This window comes from Macrobrachium nipponense, chromosome 24, assembly GCF_015104395.2.
Source record: "Macrobrachium nipponense isolate FS-2020 chromosome 24, ASM1510439v2, whole genome shotgun sequence".
In the NCBI taxonomy this organism is placed as follows: domain Eukaryota; kingdom Metazoa; phylum Arthropoda; class Malacostraca; order Decapoda; family Palaemonidae; genus Macrobrachium; species Macrobrachium nipponense.
The window spans coordinates 68,364,938-68,387,299 of record NC_061091.1 but is presented as its reverse complement, the minus strand read 5'-3'; the positions used below and the strand labels follow the sequence as shown (position 1 = coordinate 68,387,299).

Sequence of the window (22,362 nt, the reverse complement as noted above, 5' to 3'; positions counted from 1 at the left end):
AGTCTCGCGTCGGAAGTCGTGATGACGTCACGGTCTTCTCTCGGTGCACGATGCGTGGGGAAGTCCAAGATTGATGACGTCACAGCCTCCGTCCTTGCTCGTGATCGGGTGATGTTCCCTGTGTGTTTTCTTCTTTCCGTGATGTTCGATGTTGCTCTCGTCCGGTGTAGATTCTCGAAGATAAGTGACAACAGTTGCTCAAACGTCGGTGTTAAATGCTTGTATTCCTCTCGATGAAGGACATAGTTGCGTCTTCATAAACTGTTGCGTTGATTGAAGATCCCGTTTCCTCTGTTTAGTTTGATGTTGAAGGTGGAAGTTAGTTCTTGTAGACCTTCGGTCGGCTGATATGGGTCTTGTTAATTATATTCTTCGTTATACGCTGCCACCACATCTAAGTCTTATCGCTTGGCGATAGACTTTTTGTGTTTTCCTTACGACTGTCATTCGTAAGTATTTTTGGTTCCTCTCATCTCCCTTGGATATCTTAGTAGAGAGGTTCTTTCTTGACTCAAGGAGATGATTCAAACATGCAAGTTGAACAAGATAACAACTTTATTCTGTAACTCCATACTAGGAGATGCAGCTCGGTCGGAAGACCGATATGTTTGATCGTTGGCGTGGAACTGCCATTCTAAAGCATCGCGTCGATAGCGGAACATTAGCTATCTCAGCAATTCATATAAAAAACATACGTAGTCCGCCGGCTCGGAAGTTACAAGTTTCCGGCGTAGGGGTTAACAGTCGACCGATTATTCCCATGGAAGTTGTTGTGCAAAGTTATCATAAACATAAAATGTTGACAAAGCTTTGAGCTAGATCAGGCTACTGCAGACAGCGCATAGCGTAATCTAGGTCTGCTTTGGTCACGTAGAACCCTCTAATGACATGACCCCGGTCATTGGTTTATATTTACAGATCTTGTAAATCTAATATATATGTAATTGATTACATCTTATATATATTATATATATATATATAGATATATATATGATATGTATATATATATATATATATATATATATATAATACTATATATATATATGAAAATCGTTCATTTTCAAAAATACTAAACGAATTATACTTCATTCACATACAATAAACAAACAGCATTACAGAATGTGTTCGGGTGCGTATGACTGTCATTTTCGCCAAACATGAACTATTCAACATTATATATATGTACATATACATATATTTTATATATATATATATATATATATAGATAGATAGATATACTTATTTTTCTAATTCGGGCTAACTAAAGGTCATTATTTTTCTCTGCTATTTCCCAAACAGACTGTGAGCATGTGTCTGCAGTATGCATCCAGTAAAAGGGGTACTGAAGGTTATAATATAAAACATGCACAACAAACACAAATGTGTCTTTAACCTGTGTTTCGACAAAAGCATCTTCCTTTCAGGTTCTCTCTGAATGCCATTTTTCAGACAATTAACAAAATTCACATTATTTTTTTTTCATTACATCGTTTACTAACTTATTTTTTTCAGATCCTGGCCCCTCTCTTACGAGCCCTGGTAACCCTAGATTATTCCTAGCATTTCTCGCGAGTGACGGTATCATATCCTACATTCTTTCACACTACAATATACTAGCTACTCCAGAATATAAAGCTGACTAAGACATTTCAGATCTTTTCAGGGAACATTTAACGAAGCTATGTCCGCTAATCATTTCATTTTGTCCTAATCAATTTAGACGTCCATACAGAAAAATCCACCCCCCAACCCCAGCCATGGATCCAACAGGATAGCCCCTCCCCCACCCGTGGCCCCATTTTCCCCAATGTGGACGGTCCCATGGTCTTGGAAGGCGAGGAGTATATCAAGCCTTTCGTAGATGTAGATGAGCATCCAGTCTCCCCCTCCCACTCCCCCACCATTTAGCGGAAACATTCTGTGATAAACGTCAACTGTGATAATGGCGAACCAGATCCGTCCTATTCAATTGCTTCGCGAGCTTCGAAGTCCTCATGGAAGGGAAGACGAAGGAGCCGCGAAGCCCTTCATCGCCTTGGAGGGGTATGCGGTGGATGCTTTGATTTTGGGCATGGATGACGAGGTAATCCACAAATGAACGTGTATTAAGTGGTTGGGACAGGTGGATGTTGGATGTTGTACACGGCACAGTCTAAGTCATCGTGTCTGCACTACCTTTGCCCAGCTCACTTTTCCCTCCCCCTTTCAATTTTTGCGCACTAATGTTCCTCGTAAGTTTGTTTGTCAGCATCTGACTCAGTCAACACGTCATTCAATCTTAATCCCCCCCCCCACCCCCTTTAGATTAGAATTCCTCTAACTAAAACCGCGACTGTTCCTTCCTCCTGTGCCTTCAGTATGGGAGATATGGAATCGCCGAACAGAGCTGAGGCCGGGAACCTTCTTCAATCACGGCCTCCAAGATGACAGAGATAAAATTACTAATCCTCTTCATCCTCCTTGACCGCCTGAAGGTAAATCTCTCTCTCCAGTAACTTCCTCCTCCTCCTTCTCCTCCTCCTAGCTCATTTAGAAGGAGGCCGAACAGCTCCTGCTATTCCTTTGGCTAAAGAAACTTCTCGAATGCTTTCGTAAGGAGGGCGATCGAGGACGAGAACCGTAGATGTGTCCTTCTCCCACTCAGCACACTTAGCATGGATTTTGTTGTCACTCGCACACTCTCTCTTCCGAGTTCGAACATCACAGATATCACCAGACAGAGCTTATCAAAACTATCAAAATTGCACTGTAAGAGATCACCGGACTTATATCTGTGATGTTTGAACGGCAAAAGCACTGAAGCCACTTCACTGTAGCACTTCTCTCTTGGTCACTGCACAGCGCTATCACTGTACCTTCAACGAGATGCATCAAAGCCTCACTATCAACTGAAAGTTGAAGCTTGTTATAAAATATGACGTCCGCTGTTTAAGAGCTTTTGCAACCTCTGCGCCTCTGTTACTTTCACTCTGTTTTATTTCGTTTTCCAAAAAGCTTTTTACTTAAATAAAAACACGGGGTTGAGAGGTTAGCAAGGATGAACATACGGACGTAACTTAAACCTGTAAAGATATTTTTTATATTTTATTACTTAATTTTTAACTTACAGATGCACAGACGAACGTAGTAATGCACTAGAGTTGTAGTTCCCATGTATTGTGTAGGCTTTATTATATGTGTGCTGTATATGAATTTTTCCTTTTTTCGTAATTATATATATTGGTTGTAATGTTTATGATACTGTAAATCTCTTAGATAAAGAGTAGACACTTCATTCACCTGTATAGGCTAAGTAGAAATAGCGGCACTATTATTATTATTATTATTATTATTATTATTATTATTACTATTGTTATTATTATTATCATCATCATCATCATCAAATGTATTTGTTCACGTTCAACATCTTGTCATCTAAATAACTTTCTCAATTTATTTACGTGAAATTATAAATAGAACAAAAAATTATACACACAAAGAAACATATATCACACGCCAAGCACAACTATATAGACATATATATTATATATTATATATAAAGATATATATATATATATATATATATATATATTATATATATATATAGATATATATATATATATATATCTATATATCTATATATATATTATATATATATATATATATATATATATATATATGTGTGTGTGTGTGTGTGTGTGTATATATATATATAAAACCGTCATTTATTCATCTAAATTACTTACCAGAAACCAAAATAGGTTACAAGACCTAAAGACTTCCCTTCCACGAAAAAAAAAGGAAGCAGCAGCAAATATAATATAAAAGTACATAAACCCTAATATCCCTCATTTTATTATATATAAAAAAAAAAAAAGACTTGCACGAGACGCGTAAACAAGATGACGATCGTCAATTGCCTGTAACATAATCAAGCCTTCGTTAGTTTTAATTGAAAAAAAAATCGGTGTGTAAGGCTAGACTCTCTCCACGTTCGAATTAAGTGTAAAAAGGCGATGAAAAAAAAAACCACGCAAGTATTTCTTCGTTATCCGAGTTGGCACACGGTCGTCCTACTAGTTGGCATCACCAGCAGGAGGTCCGATGTAGGCGCAAGTGTGGTATTTATTAACAAACATTTTTTTTCTATTTCTAATATGTAAATATGACATTAATATCAGCTTTGGCGAAGGTGTAGAAGGTTATTTCATGTACGATATAAACATACATACATACGCGTTAACTTCAAACAAAAGTTATCTTTACAGTTTATCATAAATACCCAAAAATTTAACGTCAGCTGCAACTAAAATTTATTTCCGTCCTTCACACATCAAGTTTATGACATTAGCATCAAGTACAGACTACCTTTAGAAGATTAAACACAATAAATGCTGATGCCAGCACCGATTGAATCATCTGCCGTTATATGAGATACATCCACCGTTATAGGACATAAATCCGTCAGATAGAAATCTAGGCTTCAACAATTACGAGTCGTATGATTACGTCACGATGCCAGTGTACGTAAGCATCAGCAGCTGAAACGAACCAAACTCGTAGAAGTTTGTCAGGCGGAAACCCAAATCGCCTGACTATGGAAAGACAAAGGCTTACACGACAAAACTGCCGAGTGTTCAAAATACCGGAGGACGCAGCAGAAAAATACCCCTTTCAACGGCAACTTAAAACTCTTGGAAGTGTTTGAGGGTTTTCCTAATCCGCGGAAATAATGATTTAGGCTTTCTTATGAAATTCATTTAACACGGAGCTCGTAAAATCCTAGACGCATACCATATATAAGCACTTGGCCGAGAGGAGACGTCTCCAGTTTGACGAATATCTCGCTGAAGGGTGGACCGTCCCGCATCTCTGCCACCGAGACATTTGCCACTTCGAAAATCATATCATTCACCGATCACGAATTACCAAACAGCCGATCGCCATCAATCGTACCGAAATACTACTACCATGGCCGACATGTGGAACATAACAGCCCCTATACTGACGCCCATCAGGATGCTGTCGAATACCTCCAGGATCGGAGCACAGGCCACCTTACAGAATTTGCTAAGGTTGTCTTCGTCGCTCAACAAAGTTCTCCCTAATTATGAGGCCTACGTTCATGCGTTCGAGGTGAGGTTGGGTCGGTGGCTTTTCTCTCAGTGATTGCTAATGAGGCCACTGGGTGTTGTTACGTGTCTTTTATATAACGGCACATGGAAACGCGTAAGAAAATTGGTACATTATTCCGTGCCTTTTATTAGCATTACCGGGAAACGTGTAAAACTCTGTGAAATTCAATCTTGGCTACATATATATAGTACATAATATATATATATATATATATATATATATATATATATATATATATATATATATATGTCTATTTTTGTCAAAGTGACGAATATACATTTTTTTCCTGTTTTTATTTACTTCCATTGACAGTGATATTATTACTGACCTTGTTTCAGCAAGTATATATATGCATGTTTGTATCTTTCACCATCCAGGATGTATGGTGAGAGGGACACCTAATACTAAGCTGAAACAGGAAGTCAATGATAAAGTCACCATCGATGCAAAAGGAGAAGACAAAAAAGGAAACGTGCAAATTCGAGACACTGCCAAAAAATGAACGATATATTTTACTTGAAGGCCACAAACACGAACCTTATCCCAGATTCTTTTTCCAAGCGATGTAGGTACCAAGCTAAATAAACGCTTGGGATCAACCTACGTTGCAAATACATTTCTTGCCCGCCCCCCCACCCCCCCAAAAAAAAAGAAGCCTAGATCACGTTACCAAAAAAATAAATGACTATTATTTACAACAAACTAAAACAAACATTTGTGTGAACACAAAGAAACGGACAGCAAACAAGCTGCAAAGAAATCTTAAACTTATGAAAACTTACGACAGAGATCTTCCTTCATCAGTGTAGTCTAATCACTCTACGTCACTGCGGGAGAAAATGATGGCTGTCCTCCGGTACCAACCCCCTGAAAAATAAAAATAAAATAATGGAATGACGTTAGTCAGTGGGAAAGGTTCCAAGTCATATTAATTTTTTGAGGGGGGTTACATCTTCGGATGCTATGTATACGTGCACGTATGCTCATTATATACACACAATATATATGTACATAAATGTACGTATGTATGTGTGTATGGCTGTCTCCTTGAGGAGGGGAGAATGAAGTCCTACAGCTCCTCCATCTCTGCAAGCACTTTGCAACCAGGCCGCCACCTTCAAACACTAAGTGGATGTCCAAAGCGCGCCCTTTCGTCACTACTGCATAAAACAAATATTGTAGACTACAGGAAATCCCCTTCCACCGGCCACAAAGAAGGAGCTTAACTATCCACCTACAGCAGCCCATTCCGTAATGTCCACAAAAATTCATCTTCCTTCCGCGAGGGCACTACTACAGGAGGCCCTCAGGAACAAAACGGAAGAGCCAGGTGCCACGGGAGAAGCACCTGAATGTGACAACCCCAACTACAGACATGGCCCATGAAGAGCGTTGAGAAGTGGGTACTCGTCCCGTGCCCCTACATCACGCCCATTATGAAGACCGAAGCGGGGAACATACGGCCGCAAGTTAGATAAACAGGTGCACGAATTTTACCACCAAAAACACCGTGAGGGGAATGGGACACCGCAGCCGATAGCAAATTTCTATTCCCGCAAGGATTATTGGTGCTACAGCATCCAGAATTGTCACAAAATATTTACCCTTCTTTTTTTGTTATAGATAGATATAGATAGATATATATTTTTGGCATTATGCCAAGCACTGGGGCAACTAAGGCCATTCAGCGCTGAAACGGAAATAGTATAAGGTTTGAAAGGTGTAACAGGAGGAAAACCTCAAAGCAGTTGCACTAAGAAACAATTGTTTGGAGAGGGTGGACAGTAAAATGGAAGAAAGAGAATATGAACGGAGGTACAGTAAAAGGAATGAAAGTAGTTGCAGCTAGGCGCCGAAGGGACGCTGCAAAGAACCTTACGTAATGCTTACGTTCCACCGAATGAGGTGCACTGATGGCACTCACACCCTACTGTCTCCAGTTTAGTTCTGAAGACGTCGCAACAGGGCTGCTCTATGAGCAAGAGTCCGTGCTGGCATAAGACCCGCTTAATCTCAAACAACAGGCCATAAAAAATGAAAAGCTGTTATGTGGGTAAATACTAAACGATGAAAGCACGAATATTAATCCTACCTGAAAACCAAGGCGTAGATAGACTAACCAAATTAAAGATTTTAGCAATATAATACACATACATAAAAAGTGTGTGTATATATATATATATATATATATATATATATATATATATATATATATATGTATATGTATATATATATATATATATATATATATATATATATATATATATGTATGTAGTATATATATATATATATATATACACAAACATATATATATATATATATATATATATATATATATAATATAATATATATATATATATATATATATATATATATATAATATATATATATATATATATATATTAGGGCTTGTGCCTTGTATGATAAGGCGCCCTATGAGGTAATGTTAGACTAGCGATAATCTTACGCTAAGTCGGTTGGTATTGCACTTCCATCTTCAATGGAGTGTCTTGGGGTTTGTAGATCACTTACGAAGTCGGTATTATCTTGTTGGTTATTACGACGATGTGTTAAACTCATGTTGGTTCGGTGAGGAGGTTCTTGTAGAAAACACTAAGTATAAAAAATTATATATTCTTCTGAAGTTTTATCATGTGTGAAGATCAGGTATGATTGTACAAGTCTTCTAATAACGATAGCTTGATCGCTTCTGCCAATGATGATGGCTAATCCTATTCCTCTACATGATAAAGCTTAGGTAAAGAGGTACAGGTCTTCTAATGACGATAGCTAACTCTGTTCTGCCCGTCTACTATCTCTGTTACAAGTTATGAAGGAACAGACAGTAGTTCGAACATATGAACATACATACAAATGACATAGTTTCATACGAACACACAATCAAATGAGACACGCTACAGATCACGTAGGCCGTTTGAATCATAGGTCGGGGTAGTTGTCTCAAGCAGGGAGCTTGGACTGTTTCAAAACAAATGAATGACCACAGATGATGGCATGTTATCTTAGCCTACTTTTATTGTATACGTCATCTTTAGCGTCTCTAGTCTGATCACATTCCTGCAAGCAATCTGGTTGACCTCTTTAGTTTTATTCTTTTATATATATGGACTAACATTCCATATTTTTATTATGTAAACACTTACATCAGCTCGGTCAGCTACCAAAACCAACCACTGAATATTACTCAAACTTGACTTGCATTTGACTTATAGGAGTGTGATACAGACACTATGTGAATATATATATATAAGTAAATAAAAATTCATGGTGTACATGAATTGATTCAAGTAATAAAATATAAAACAATGATATTGGTAAATAATAGTGATCACGTGATATATAATGATACAGTTTTTCACTTCATCTCTTTAAGATACTTATGCTACAGAAAATACTAATGTACTCTGATAATTGCATAGAATGAAGATTAACATGATAAAAATCATATTTTAACTGATAAAAAATTTCATATATGAATTGATAACATTATTAATGTTTATGCTGATTGATTCGTTGATTTTTATGCTAACTGTTATATATCTGATTCATTAATCAATATACTAACTCATATATAACTGCAGATATTGGTAAGATATAAGGTAACAGATTGATTATAGGCTACCTGATTTGTTTATACATATGTATATGGATTCATATAATTATGATTAATATATGTGCACTTTAAATAGATTCCTATTGCGTACACGCAAAGATATATTTCGATTCCATTATTTATGATCATATATATATAGATTCCTAGTGCGTACACGCAAAAAAATATATTTCGATTCTGTTATTTATGATCATTTATATATATAGGATACATGATACTTTATATATATTAGGATACATGACCGAGGTTATACTACTTCACTTTTAAACTAGCGTTCGAACAACTTTTCGTCCATTACACAGTTTCCAGACAACCACCTATAGCCAATGAAACGGCCTTTTTCAATGGTTAAAACAAGGGGAAAATTTGCCTGGGCGGGTCCAACGTTCTATTTTGCGCTCATACTTATTCTCTGCATCCTAAGCTACACGATTACGTTCGCGATGAATAAAAAAACATCCCCAGCACGAGTCCTTCGCCAGCAAAGTAGAGTTGAATATCCTTCGGGTCGTAATTGTCGGAAGTATGTCCCATTTGTAGTCGATTTCCACAGCCACCGGAGCATTCCGCATTAAAACGAGATTAACGACGAGATACGGTGTCGGTCGAAGAAGTCCATGATGGTGCTTATTCCTTTCACATTGTAGGCGGTTGTTACTCGACTGCCGTCGTCCGCAGCGACGAACGATTTGTTTGAAGTTGCGATGTGAAACTCTCGTACTGCAGGATACTGTAACCAGTTCCATTAATCAGCCTGCAGTGAAATTATACTTGTCACAAGGGCAAAGTAAATTCAGACGACATCCAAATACAGGGGAGGGGAGAGAGCCATTTAGACCAGACGTAACCCACATGAATTCGCTGATATTTTGGAATTCAAAAGAATCCGCTGTACAAACTTTTTTATCCATGGCATTAACAATGAGTGAACCTATCCAGGTCTATGATGACTTGTAAAAATATCCATAATTATAAAAAATAAATAGATATCATTACGAATCTCAAAGAAAATTCGATATTACTGGTAGTAAGTTACTAGACAAAGAAGTGGAAAACGGAGCTAATTGTAAGATTGCCAGGCAACATAAGAGTCAAAGAGAAGATTAATCATGATTCTGTAGTTCTCTATGCTAACTGAAATTAAGTTGTGATAAAATCTGATCCTATGTGCCCTAACAAAAGTTTCATATTCAATTTTCTCGCGCGCATCCTCTGAGGTTAACTTTTAAAAAACGTTATTAATAGGTAGGAGATGCAACGAAAAAAACCCACTATGTAACTAATTTCTAAATAAACTTTGGGTTTTTCAAGAAAATGTGACATTTTCCCATGAATGTTTTACTTGAATTGTAATAGGCTAATGTTGCAAGTAAAAATTTCATATATACATATCTTGATACTTCTAAATGTCTATGAGGTTCAGAAAAAAAAAATAATTCATCTTGTTGTTATAGAAATTCTATTTGCTTATTTTGTTCATTAATTTTAAAATGATTGCAAGTCCTTAACTAATTGCATTACACACACGGATAAGAATATGTTATTTGGCCTGTCATGTGATGCATAGGGAAATTCCTTTTTAATTTTAAAAAGGTATTTGGGATGTATGAACCAAACATCGCTTTTCCCACTCTGCTTAGGAGTCGCTTATTGTGTGGAATTTGCTATGCTTTGAACACTTCGGCAGATCTGACTAACCTTGACCGCTTGACTAGGTGACACAGTCACAGAGTTTGCTTGTTTGATTCTGAACGGGCTACTGTTTCTATTTCTTTTTGTAATAATTAGGATCCTTCTCTTTATTACCATCGGCAACGTATTGTGTGTTTTTAGCATTATGTTGCTGGTTACGTATAAAGCAATGATTGACGAACTATTAGGAACTGAGCGATTACTAATAAGACAAGTTATCACTACTGCATTCAATATTAACTGTTTGTACTTCATTCTTTGCTAAAATTTGAAATAGTGAGGGATCCTGGTCAGCGCATTTAGCCTGATGAAAGTTTTTTACAGACATGTTATTCCTTGCAATCCAGCCATATTTTTAAAGTTAAGTTGAGTCATTGAGGTTCGATATTTTATATAACTCAAAAAAACTCAAGGCTAAAACTGCGATCGGGACTTTGCAAAGGAGCATTTATTGTCATGACCCGAAATAGTGTTACCTCTAATTTATATAGATTTGTACGGGTGTTCCACTTGTTTTTGTGTGTTTTCTAATCACTACGGTGCCTAACGACCCTATCCATGCATCTGTATAAATACAGACGTCCACTGCGTAAACGCATATTCACTGTTTAATATGATTTGTTACGTAAGGGATTAATAATAACACCCAAAATGATAAAATTAACATAGTATATGATTATGATATTTTCAGTAGAACTTCTGGAAACAGACACTCAAAGATAAAAAAACTCGCAGTAGCGAAATCTCAATGATGTAGATAATTTCTGTAAAAAAGTAAGATTAAGAATGTCTCGTAACTTCAGCCACAGGAATAACGAAATTCGACCGTATAAAGTAATCAGAGCAGGTTTTCCTTTTTTTTTTTAATACATAAGTTATTATGAGTAGTGGTGGATTAAGCCCGACTGTACTGCGCCGTAAAAATTAGAATATCTTATTTATTCCTTTAGTACAATTTAATACCAGTATTTACGGACTCACCGTCTGTTGTTCGAACTTCCCTAATGAGAAGTCCGGATAAGCGAGCGCTTACAGATACCTCTATAGTTATAAAAAACATTGATCTGTATCTAGTGTAATTGTAAGATATCCATCTAGGGATACACAAAATATTATCTTACATCCTGCAAAATAAGGCGTGTTTATCAAAGGAAAATCCTATAAACCTTCAAACATATTAAAATCCGTTTGAACAAAAATGAGACAGTTAATCAAATAATAACTTATATAAAGGAACTATACATTGTCTATAAATCGTACATTTGTTCAAATGACCCAACAGAATTCTCCCACAACCGCAGTCGCACTTTGCACGCAAAATCTCGAGAAGCATGCACCCTCGAATGTCTTAGTGCGTGTAAAAAGACTTTGCTGGGAAATGAAATTTTAATCCTTCCCGACACTCTGAAATATAACGATTTCCGTGAACAAAGCCTAGACACGGTTGACTCGCTGCAAACAAGTTAATATAGTAATCCACAAAAACCTATACATATAAATATCGCATTTCTTTATTGTTGCTAACTTTTAATCCCGCCCAACCGCAGTCGTGGATGAATCTCTCTGATAATCTATCTAAAGTAATATCAGTAAAGTCATTCAAGCAGAGGTGATTCAGCAGAAACTTTTTTTTATCTTTTATCTGAATACCAGGAAGTTCTCCACTAGCGAGTGATCTCTGGGAAAAAAACGGATGTAATTTAACACAAAATACGGTCTAAGGACAAACATAAAGCTATTTACGTACCTTCGTATAGATTCTCAATGAAATTTCAAAATAGAGATAAATGACGAAGTTGAAAAATGTTAGTAATAGGAGTCATTAGGAAATCAAATAAGCCCATATAATTTTTCCCTCAAATGTCATGCCATAAAAGATCGGACTTGGCGTATCTGCGTAGATTTCTGACGCTTAAACAAGGAAACGACTCCCGATAGTTTCCAGTGCCATGTACCGACGACATCTTATCTCTGTTAGGTTAGAATAAATTTTTTTTTCACCAACTTGGACTTACTTAAAAGCTTTTACCAGATACCATTACCTAAGTGATTGTACCTCATACACCGTTTTCAGCACACTCAGGGGACATTATCAATTTTTACGTATGCCTCCGGCTTACGTTGCACCCCAATTACAATATAGTGTTTGGAGACTTTTAGGGGATACCCTACATGCTTATATGGTTGATCTTGTAATCTTTTCTAATACCTTAGAAGTACATTCACATAAAGTAGAGCTAGTGCTACAGAGACAAAGAGAAATAATCTCAGAGTAAAATATCTAAATGTGAGTTTTTTAAAAACCGAACATGCTTATCTAGGTTTTATGTCTAGTCAAGGTCTTAAAAGTAGTCCATGGTAAGGTGTCGGCTATTCATAACTTTCCGGTACTTATTAACGTAAAAGGGGGATACAGCACTTTTGCGCTGTAGTGGGTATTACAATCGTATGCAAATATGTAACTCTTCAATCATGACAGCTCCTTTAAACAGATCTTACGAAGAAGAGCGTAGATTGATTATGGTCTAAAAAGCATCAACAGGCGTTCGATATCTTAAAAGCGGAATAATGCAGCTTACCTAACTTAAAAATCCCTGATTTAAATAAGGAATTTTTTTTTTATTGCAACAGACGCCTCAGACCAAGGGGTAAGAGGGATACTACTTCAGCAATATGATAAACAGTTCTTCCCTATAGCTTTTTATTCACGTAAACTAAAGCCCTCTGAAAGTAAATATGCAGTAATAGGCAAGGAAGGGCTAGGTATCTTTAAACACTAGACATTTTAAGTTCATAATCTATGGCTATCCTGATAAAGTCCTTACTGAACATGAGTCCTTTACCGAGTTTTTTCAAAGGCTTTAATCACAGTCCAAAAGGAACTCGGTGACAAATGATCATTCAGGTCTTTGGAGCCAAGATAAGATATCTACCTGGGAAAGCAATTATCATAGCTGACGCATTATCCCGCACCATACAGCAAAGAACCATTAATTGGACTAAAAGATATAGAAACATCCGTGCCTATTGTTAAAACCGTATCTAAACAAGAAAATCCCTTAACCCAAGAGATCGCAAGCATTGAATATCTGGTTGGAGCGCAGAACTGTTACAAACTGAACAAAGCAAGAGTCAACAGACATAACCCAAAACAATAAACACTTCGAACGGAAACAGAGTCAGCAGCAATAAACACCAAACAATAAACACTTCGAAACGGAAACAGGGTCAGTGGCTAGGCAAAAAACAATAAACACTTCGAGCAGAAACCCTAAAGCAAAAGTATATTTATAGTATGTGTATCAGAATAATGTAATCAAATGTAATGTTCTATGTAGGTCTGTGACGAGGAAAACCCGAAGAACACAGCAGATGACTAACGACCAGGTAGTAGTAATAATCTCTTTCATACCAATCGTCATAAACTGGTTGCATTCCGTCATCCAGGGTTCCCTGCTATGTCACAGAAAGCCAAATCACTATTTTACTGGCCTACAATGCTTACAGATATAAAAAGCACATAACTGATTGTAACACGTGTCATGAAAACAAGGGACACACTAAGACACCTGTCAGTTAAGGGCCTATCCTGTGCCAAATCAATCCTTGAAAGAATATACGTAGAATTATTAACAGAATTACGAGTCTGACAGAGGGAATAAACACTTCTTAGTGTTAATAGTTCCTTGACACGTTATATAGAATTAATAGCACCAAAAAACAAACACCGCAATTGAGTGCGTTAGGAATATTTATGAGTGCTAAATCAGTAAACATGGAATTCAACACATAATAATCTGTGACTCGGGTGGTGTAAATAAAAAATAATCTCCTTAACACGTTGTGTGAATTCCTATCTATAAGAAAACCAATAATATATTTGATCACCCAGAGTCAATCGGTTTGGTAGAATAACGGATAATTAAATAGGAAGTGTCAATGTCTTACGAGTTACAACTCGTGATATTGGATCCGAACTGGATTATAGCGGTTCTCGCGGTTTTAAATACCTATATCATTTATATCTTGTATCTATAGAGTTGATGCCGCAAGTAGCCTTATACGGTACGCCGCTAGAACACTTTTCCACATATTCAAGCCAACCATTAATTTATCAAATATATATAAAAAAAATATATAAATAAATAAATATAAAAAAATAAGATAAATATGGATACAAGTGGAGTCAATATAATACACTCCGTAAGAAGTCGGAAGGGTTACAAATTATAATAAAAAAGGAATCACGATAAAATCAATAAGCAAAACGTAACCATAGATAATTAAATATCCAAATATATATGCGTAAAGATTTGAACTCTAACTTAACGCTTTAGTAATGACAAATAAGCTAAAAGTTCAAACACATATCCAAAATCTACTGACATATTGTCTGTCCCGTGATTTATATTCGTAGTCAATGAAAAAAAAAAAAAAAATTTAATAAATAAATAAATAAATAAACTAATAATAAATAAAATAAATAAAATAAAATAAAAGAGATTTTAAAGTCAGGAAGTCTAGAAGTGAAAATGTTATCTATGGAATAATCCTATATGAATCTTATACAGGGCTAATAATATATATAGAATTTGTATGGAAACCTTTTTTCATTAGTTTGAATAAGGAATATTTAATTTAACATAATTACAATTATGCAGATTTCCGCGTACCACCAATATTAGGGCTTGTGCCTTGTATGATAAGGCGCCCTATGAGGTAATGTTAGACTAGCGATAATCTTACGCTAAGTCGGTTGGTATTGCACTTCCATCTTCAATGGAGTGTCTTGGGGTTTGTAGATCACTTACGAAGTCGGTATTATCTTGTTGGTTATTACGACGATGTGTTAAACTCATGTTGGTTCGGTGAGGAGGTTCTTGTAGAAAAACACTAAGTATAAAAAATAAAAATTATATATTCTTCTGAAGTTTTACATGGTGAAGATCAGGTATGATTGTACAAGTCTTCTAATAACGATAGCTTGATCGCTTCTGCCAATGATAATGGCTAATCCTATTCCTCTACATGATAAAGCTTAGGTAAAGAGGTACAGGTCTTCTAATGACGATAGCTAACTCTGTTCTGCCCGTCTACCATCTCTGTTACAAGTTATGAAGGTAACATACAGTAGTTTTTTCGAACATATGGAACATACATACAAATGACATAGTTTCATACGAACACACAATCAAATGAGACACGCTACAGATCACGTAGGCCGTTTGAATCATAGGTCGGGTAGTTGTCTCAAGCAGGGAGCTTGGACTGTTTCAAAACAAATGAATGACCACAGATGATGGCATGTTATCTTAGCCTACTTTTATGTATACGTTCATCTTTAGCGTCTCTAGTCTGATCACATTCCTGCAAGCAATCTGGTTGACCTCTTTAGTTTTATTCTTTTATATATATGGACTAACATTCCATATTTTTTATTATGTAAAGCTTACATATTATATATATATATATATATATATATATATTTATATTATATATATATAGTATATATATATTGACTAAAAAAATACGATACATCATAATATATTAAAAGTTATATAGTTATGACTTTCTTTCTTGATTATTCTCCATATATTTGGTCATGTTCCTTCATACAAAAGCCCTATTATTAACAATATTCCCCTTGGGTAAGTACGATAAAACTAACTTTCTATAGCAAAATTATGATGATGATAAGGTACTATATTTCCACAAAAGGAATCATTTACTCGAGGAAAACTCTATTTTCACCTTAAGTTATTACCGATCGTAAATGACTGGCCACTGATCGACAATTGTTAACTGACACCATCCACCTTCCCTTCCCAACCGACAGATGATGTCGATCCTGATATCGACGCTGACGATCGTCACGCAGATGGCGCTGTCGCACGTCATCCGCGGTCGATTGTCCGACATGCTGACCAACGAACTCCTCAAAGGATGCCTGCTCGAGCTGGTGGCTGCTGCCGAGATGTGCGGTACCTGCTACGAACTCATCATTGGTGAGTACACGGGTCTAATTCGGTATCAGTCTAGCTGTTCATTGCGATGACAGGTTTAAAAGTATCCATCAATACCCGGAAGGCAGATAGAGTTTAATGTGGAAACATATTATTTAACTCAAATATTAACAATCCTCATCAAAGAACTACGGTTCATACTGTGATAAATTTTGCCGACATTTTGAACAGCAATATCAATGCCATTCTTGATAAAAAATAACAAACACCAACAGCAGTATGGTGAAGGTAATGCGAACTATTCATATTCATCTTTAATCCATAAACAGTTGCCGACAACTATGGCGTGTATGCCTACGGTGTGTACCTCTTCCTGATGACCATCTGGTGGGGCCAGAGCTGGGGAACTGCCACTGCTTGTCCTTACAGCCTGCTGGAGGAATACGTGGAATCCGGTGCTGACGCTGTCGCCGTCGTCCTCAAGATCATTTTCCAGGTCATTGGAGGTCTCGGGTCATTCAGGTAACAGCCAACTCTCTTCTGCTCTCTGCATGTGCTCTTCCTCAGCAATACTTTTCTCTCGCAGGACGAGAGCAGATTGTGGTTCTCGCCTATCCCTCTGGATAATCAAATGCTCCATTTGTTTCAATATGGCGCCAACTCGAATCAAACCACAACTTTGGCTAATATCCTTGAGTCACTTTAAACACACAGCGAACAAAATTTATGATAAATTAGGATTGATTTTGAGCTTCATTGATCCACAGTATAGCTGGTCTTTATGGGGCAAGTTTACCCTCAGGGGCATCCAATGACTGACCTATCTTTATATCTAAGTCTGTCTAAACATCATATTTAATAACTTCAAATGAAAAACTTCACATTTCTTTAAACTTAACTTGGCTGGGGGGGAATTTAACTTGGTTGAGAGGGAATTTGAAGGCCCTACTCCAGGGTCAAATGTCACTGAAAGTTAACTTTAGCATGAGCCAAGTCAGGTCAAGGCTAAATATAAATTTGACACAGCACAGTGTATTACGCTCCAAAAGTATACATATCTTGCTTATATTTTTTTTCTGCTGAAAAAATGATTTGCCTACCACTGGAGGGAAAATGTGTTAGCTAACACGATGACAAACACTTACTTTGAGAAAAGGTAGGCTCAGATTTTCGGGAAATACATCCTCAAATCTGATGCTTGTACTCGGTCTAACTTGACATTATGACACACCACAATTCAAACTCAGTTCTCTAAGGCAAGAATAATTTGCGACCACCCCAGATACGACACTGCAATACTTCACTTAAATTCTAGTAAACATTCATACCTTCTCTCTTCCTTTTATTTCGATAGTCAATTACTATTTGTAAGCAATTTTTTTCAAGTCATTGCTCCTGATCACTGATTCTGTCACAAGAACTATATTCATGTCCTTGACAAATATTAATAATGTGAAAATAACAACTGAATCTCCATTACAAAACTTTCGGTGAATATCTTGAACAGAGGACTACTTATAGTGGCCATCTTAACTGCCGCTAACCAAACTTGTCATTAGGCTATGCAAACAGCAACAGGATATTAAACTAATATACAGCACACTAACAGCACCCAGTACAGTAGCAGTAATAAAAACTGCTATCTCATAAGACAATAACACACAATACACCAATAACCCTCCTATCTGCTTTTCAACAGCCTTTGCAGTTTCATCAAGAAAAAACGCATTAGCTCTGCAAATAACAGTTCAGCAGAAATAGTAAATCTCTAATTCCAGATGGGTGAAACTGATCTGGATGATGGAAGTCACTGAGACTCACGTGGGCCGTGGTGTGGACAACTGCACAGCCGATTTGGCAGTACCTGTCGTCTTCGGTTTCCTGATCGAGTGCATCCTCACCTGCGCCTGCAGAATCGTTTCGCGCACCCTCGGAGAACTCGAGCCCAAATTCGCTGCTGCTTTCGACTCATTCTTCGCTACTTCCATGGTGGTCCTCGGTGAGCAAACATATGCATTTTCTTATTTCACCATATCCTGATATTCTGACCGAATTCATACAAAGGTAGTGTAACTAATTTCACTGTTACTTCTGGAAGAAGATCAATGCTATGTATAACTCATTTTTTGCGAGTACAACCACACAACTGTTCTTACAAGACTATAACCACCTACGACTTAGCCTGTACTTATACCATGTGACTGACATTAGCACTGATTTACTTTCTGCAGCTTTCAACTACTCTGGCGGTTACTTCAACCCAGTGCTGGCCACTGGCCTGAAGTGGTCTTGCAGAGGACACACCAACGCAGAGCACATCATCGTCTACTGGGCAGGCTCCATCTTGGGATCCATGCTCTCCATCAGGCTATGGAATACCCCCTCTATCAAAAATACGATTGTTGGACCTTTCAAGCCAAAGGAAGAGTAAAACAGAGAAATGACCGTCTCACAACGTTCATCCTCGCTAAATTTATAAAGATCACAACAATTGAGTTTCCTGGGAACTTCATCCTTTGGATTTATATGAATCGATTCACTTGATGGGTTCTTGAACAATGAAAGACAGCAAAAATACTGCAGGTTAAGGATTTCTTTTCACTGGATATGCTACGATTTTCTTTCTACAATAATACGTAAATGAAATAGAATAACACAAGTCCTTCTCAGTACAGCTGAAATCTATAGTTACCATTTAAAATGCCTTCATTCTCACAGACAAATGCAACATGCACAGTAACATGCAAACACATACTAAATTGTTCACAAACTTACTTAAAATCTGGTGTAGATTATCTTTTACAATACTGTTTAACACTACAGAAACAACAATTATAAATTTGTCCATTTGATTTAAAGAATCTCATTCAAGTAGAAGGAAAATGTACAAAATAAGAGTCCGCTGCACATGATTTATGCACAAAACAGAACTCATGTTACTATTTGCCCTAAGGTATGATCAAACAATTGATCTGCCAAATCTGGCAGAACTATATTTAAAGCATGAGAATTTTTTCTTGTTCAGATGAAGTTATATGAGGTTAACAGGTACAGATCTTATACAATATCCAAATGCCACCTTCCAATGTACGTATAATAATTCCCTCCAATAACTAATGCCATTTAACACTCCTCACTTCTTTATGATAAAACCTTTCCAAATAAGGTAAATTACTGAAAAAAAAAAAAAAAGTGTTAAAAATACAGTAAGTGGTGTATTTCAGGGTTGATGTTAATCATGCAACATTTTTCTACAACAAACACTGGATATTGAAATCCAGTTACAAGTACTGTAACAACAGCAGCCATTTTTCATAACCATCATTTCAAGCTCGCCTTGGAATGTCGAAGAAATGTGATATTCACATATTGCAATCTGTGTGCTTCCAATAATCCACGAAACTGATGCATTTAATTTTGCCTTCCAAGGAAAGAACAAAGAACCTGAGCTCAGATAAATATTCTAGGTTTTACAATCCTTTGTTGACATCACTTGTGGTTGTTAAAATAATTGTAGACTATCACTTTAGAGTATCTATCTGTATTTAGTCCACAATACAATGACCTCAGTATGTAATTAGTAGTTATTTGCAGATTAAGAAACTATAAGCAATGTATTTCAATCATACTTAAAATGCCCTAAGTTATGAATTAATAATCAAATAAGCTCATTATTTGTCCTTTGCTCAATTATGCTTACGTTTGCCCAATGTGGTGATAGATGCGTCACCCTGTGCCTTATTATTATTATTTATGTGATATTCGTAAGTTTTGTTAGTTTTTTTGTAGCTTGTTACTAGCAATTTCATTGAAAATATACAGGGTACACTACTGTCCATTTCCATTGAAAAAAAAAAAAAAAACACCTTTCTATCCTTGTTAATGTTTGGATATTCAGGTTCTGTTCATGGCACATGTCTGCAGTGTCAGATAAACCTCACGAAATAAAAAGTTGTTAGGTCTGGAATATTTTGAATGCCCCTATGAAATAAAGCCATTACATGGACCCAATGCAGTACCCTTATGAGATAGTATTCATTAGTACTGTGTTTGGAGTGTCAAAGCGAATTAAATGTGTTCACGAAGACGGGTAAAGAAGATGAATGGAGAAGAGGCATGTCTTTGGGAACAAGTGTGTACACCAAAAGCAGTAATGATAATGGAGCCATTGTTTTATTATAGTGATTCAAAAATGAACATTTGTTTTTAAATGAGTCCTCATGGAAATTCAGTTAAGGATGGATGTCTAGCATCCACTTCGTCAAGGTTGTGTCTCCCTCGACAGGGAGTCTGTTATAGTAAGTAATGAGCAACCTAATGAGGTGGGTTGCTGACACATGCCACTTTCTGCCTGAGCCATCTGTAGGATAAGCATGAACGTATACTGAGAAGGGCTGAGCAGGAACCTGACCTCTTGATACAAGTCATCGTGGTGATATTGTCTAGGACCAAAAATAGTAGTCCACTTTGGAGATTTCAATTTTCTGAGCAGCAAGAAGACAACTATTAGCTCCATAAAATTGATGAAAAACCTCCCCAAAACAGGAGACCATCCTCTCGCTACCTGACAATCCACATAACGGCCTCCCCAAACCGTCAAGGAAGCATGTGTGTATTATCCACCATATGGATGGAGGAGCCAGTTCAGCCTGCTTTGCAGTTTCCTTCCACGCCCACAGACAGATTATCTTCCAAACTGCCTAACTTCACAAAAAACCCATATTGGGTAAGGAAACTTCAAAGATCCTTCCTTATTTTGGTTAGGTTGGGCTAGGAAGACAACTGACTATGAAGGATACCCCAACAAAGTTCCAACCTCAAAAGTTCTGGTGATTCTGAGGTGGGACTTGCTCCTGTTTATCAGGAAACCCATTGACTGAAGTCTGCTGGTTACCACTTGATCCCTCCTTTCCTGATCGCTAGGATAACTTTTGCTACTAGTTTCATGAATATTCTCTGTACAATATCTAATGCAATCTGAAACCTGTCTTTTCCTATCTGAAACCCTAGGAAGAGGTGGAAGGGATCAGTAATAAGGATGTTATTGTATCTCTTTCAGATCGTGAGGCATTCCAATTCCCATATGGAATGACTGGAAATACTTGGACAGCAGTAGCCATCCAGAAACTGCAGCATATAATTATTTTGGGTTCTGAGGTGCTTTCCAGGAAATCATCGATTGCCGATACATATAAGGTTTACGAAAAGGTCTCTGCAACCACAGCCAAAACAGTCCTAGATTACTCTGGGAGCTTCCTCATAGTTGCTTTCAGAATAGTGGCCAAGGCTAGGGCAGATAAGATGCAGAGCCTTGCAAGGAACTCAAGAGGTGGCTGCTCCATTTGAGATTTGGCTCAAAGATGTACCAAAATGATATTTAATGATAAAATAAGGTTTCACATATACTTACCAAACAATTACATTAGCTGTACACTTTCTTACCTGGCAGTCGAAAATTCAAATTCCTGGCGGCGGTAGCAGCGCTGTCATTGTTTGTGTAGGTGATACAGATCCCGCCCACTTTCGGGAATACCTGGTACTGCTGAGCTTTAGACTTCAATTCGTTGAGCTGCAACGTCCATCTGTGGGGAGGGAGGGAGGGCTCTGATTATGTATTGTTTGATAAGTATATGTGAAACCTTATTTTATCATTAAAATATCATTTTCACATAAGTGACTTACCAAACAATTACATTAGCTGACTCACATTACCCGGAAGGTGGGTATATGGACAGCTTTATGAACAAAAATAACAGTCATGTGCTCTCATTATATATATTGTCCGAAGTACCTTACCTTGTGAGAGAGCAGCAACAGGTAGATACTGCCTCTGGTCGGCACTCTCATCACACGTAGGAGAAGTGGCAGTAAAGGCCAGGGTCGTCCCTACTAATGGTGGGATTTTTGCAATCATGGAAGTTCACCAATGACTGACAAAAAACAACAATAATTTGCCCT

At 37.1% G+C, this 22,362-nt stretch overlaps 1 protein-coding gene and 1 long non-coding RNA gene across 7 annotated transcripts in view; one reads left to right on the top strand and one right to left on the bottom strand.

Moving 5' to 3' along the window:
* The window catches only part of LOC135205754 (uncharacterized), a 35,614-nt gene extending 29,471 nt beyond the window's left edge, over positions 1 to 6,143 (bottom strand). Inside the window, exon 1 of the long non-coding RNA XR_010312593.1 lies at positions 5,898 to 6,143. This is a non-coding gene — a long non-coding RNA (uncharacterized LOC135205754). The remainder of the gene's footprint in view (positions 1 to 5,897) is intronic.
* Positions 1 to 20,366, top strand: part of LOC135205753 (aquaporin-11-like) — a 43,943-nt gene extending 23,577 nt beyond the window's left edge. For 3 of the 6 annotated variants that reach the window (XM_064236877.1, XM_064236878.1, XM_064236879.1), the window contains exons 2-5: positions 16,278 to 16,446; positions 16,734 to 16,926; positions 18,183 to 18,403; positions 18,636 to 20,366. In XM_064236877.1, coding sequence (XP_064092947.1) covers positions 16,278 to 16,446; positions 16,734 to 16,926; positions 18,183 to 18,403; positions 18,636 to 18,835 — 783 coding nt within the window. In that variant the 3' untranslated portion in view covers positions 18,836 to 20,366. Of the gene's footprint in view, positions 1 to 2,056; positions 2,084 to 2,408; positions 2,475 to 4,935; positions 5,116 to 16,277; positions 16,447 to 16,733; positions 16,927 to 18,182; positions 18,404 to 18,635 lie in introns of those variants that run through there. The other 3 variants (XM_064236875.1, XM_064236876.1, XM_064236874.1) reach the window with 3 other exon arrangements.
* Positions 20,367 to 22,362: the final 1,996 nt, after the last annotated feature.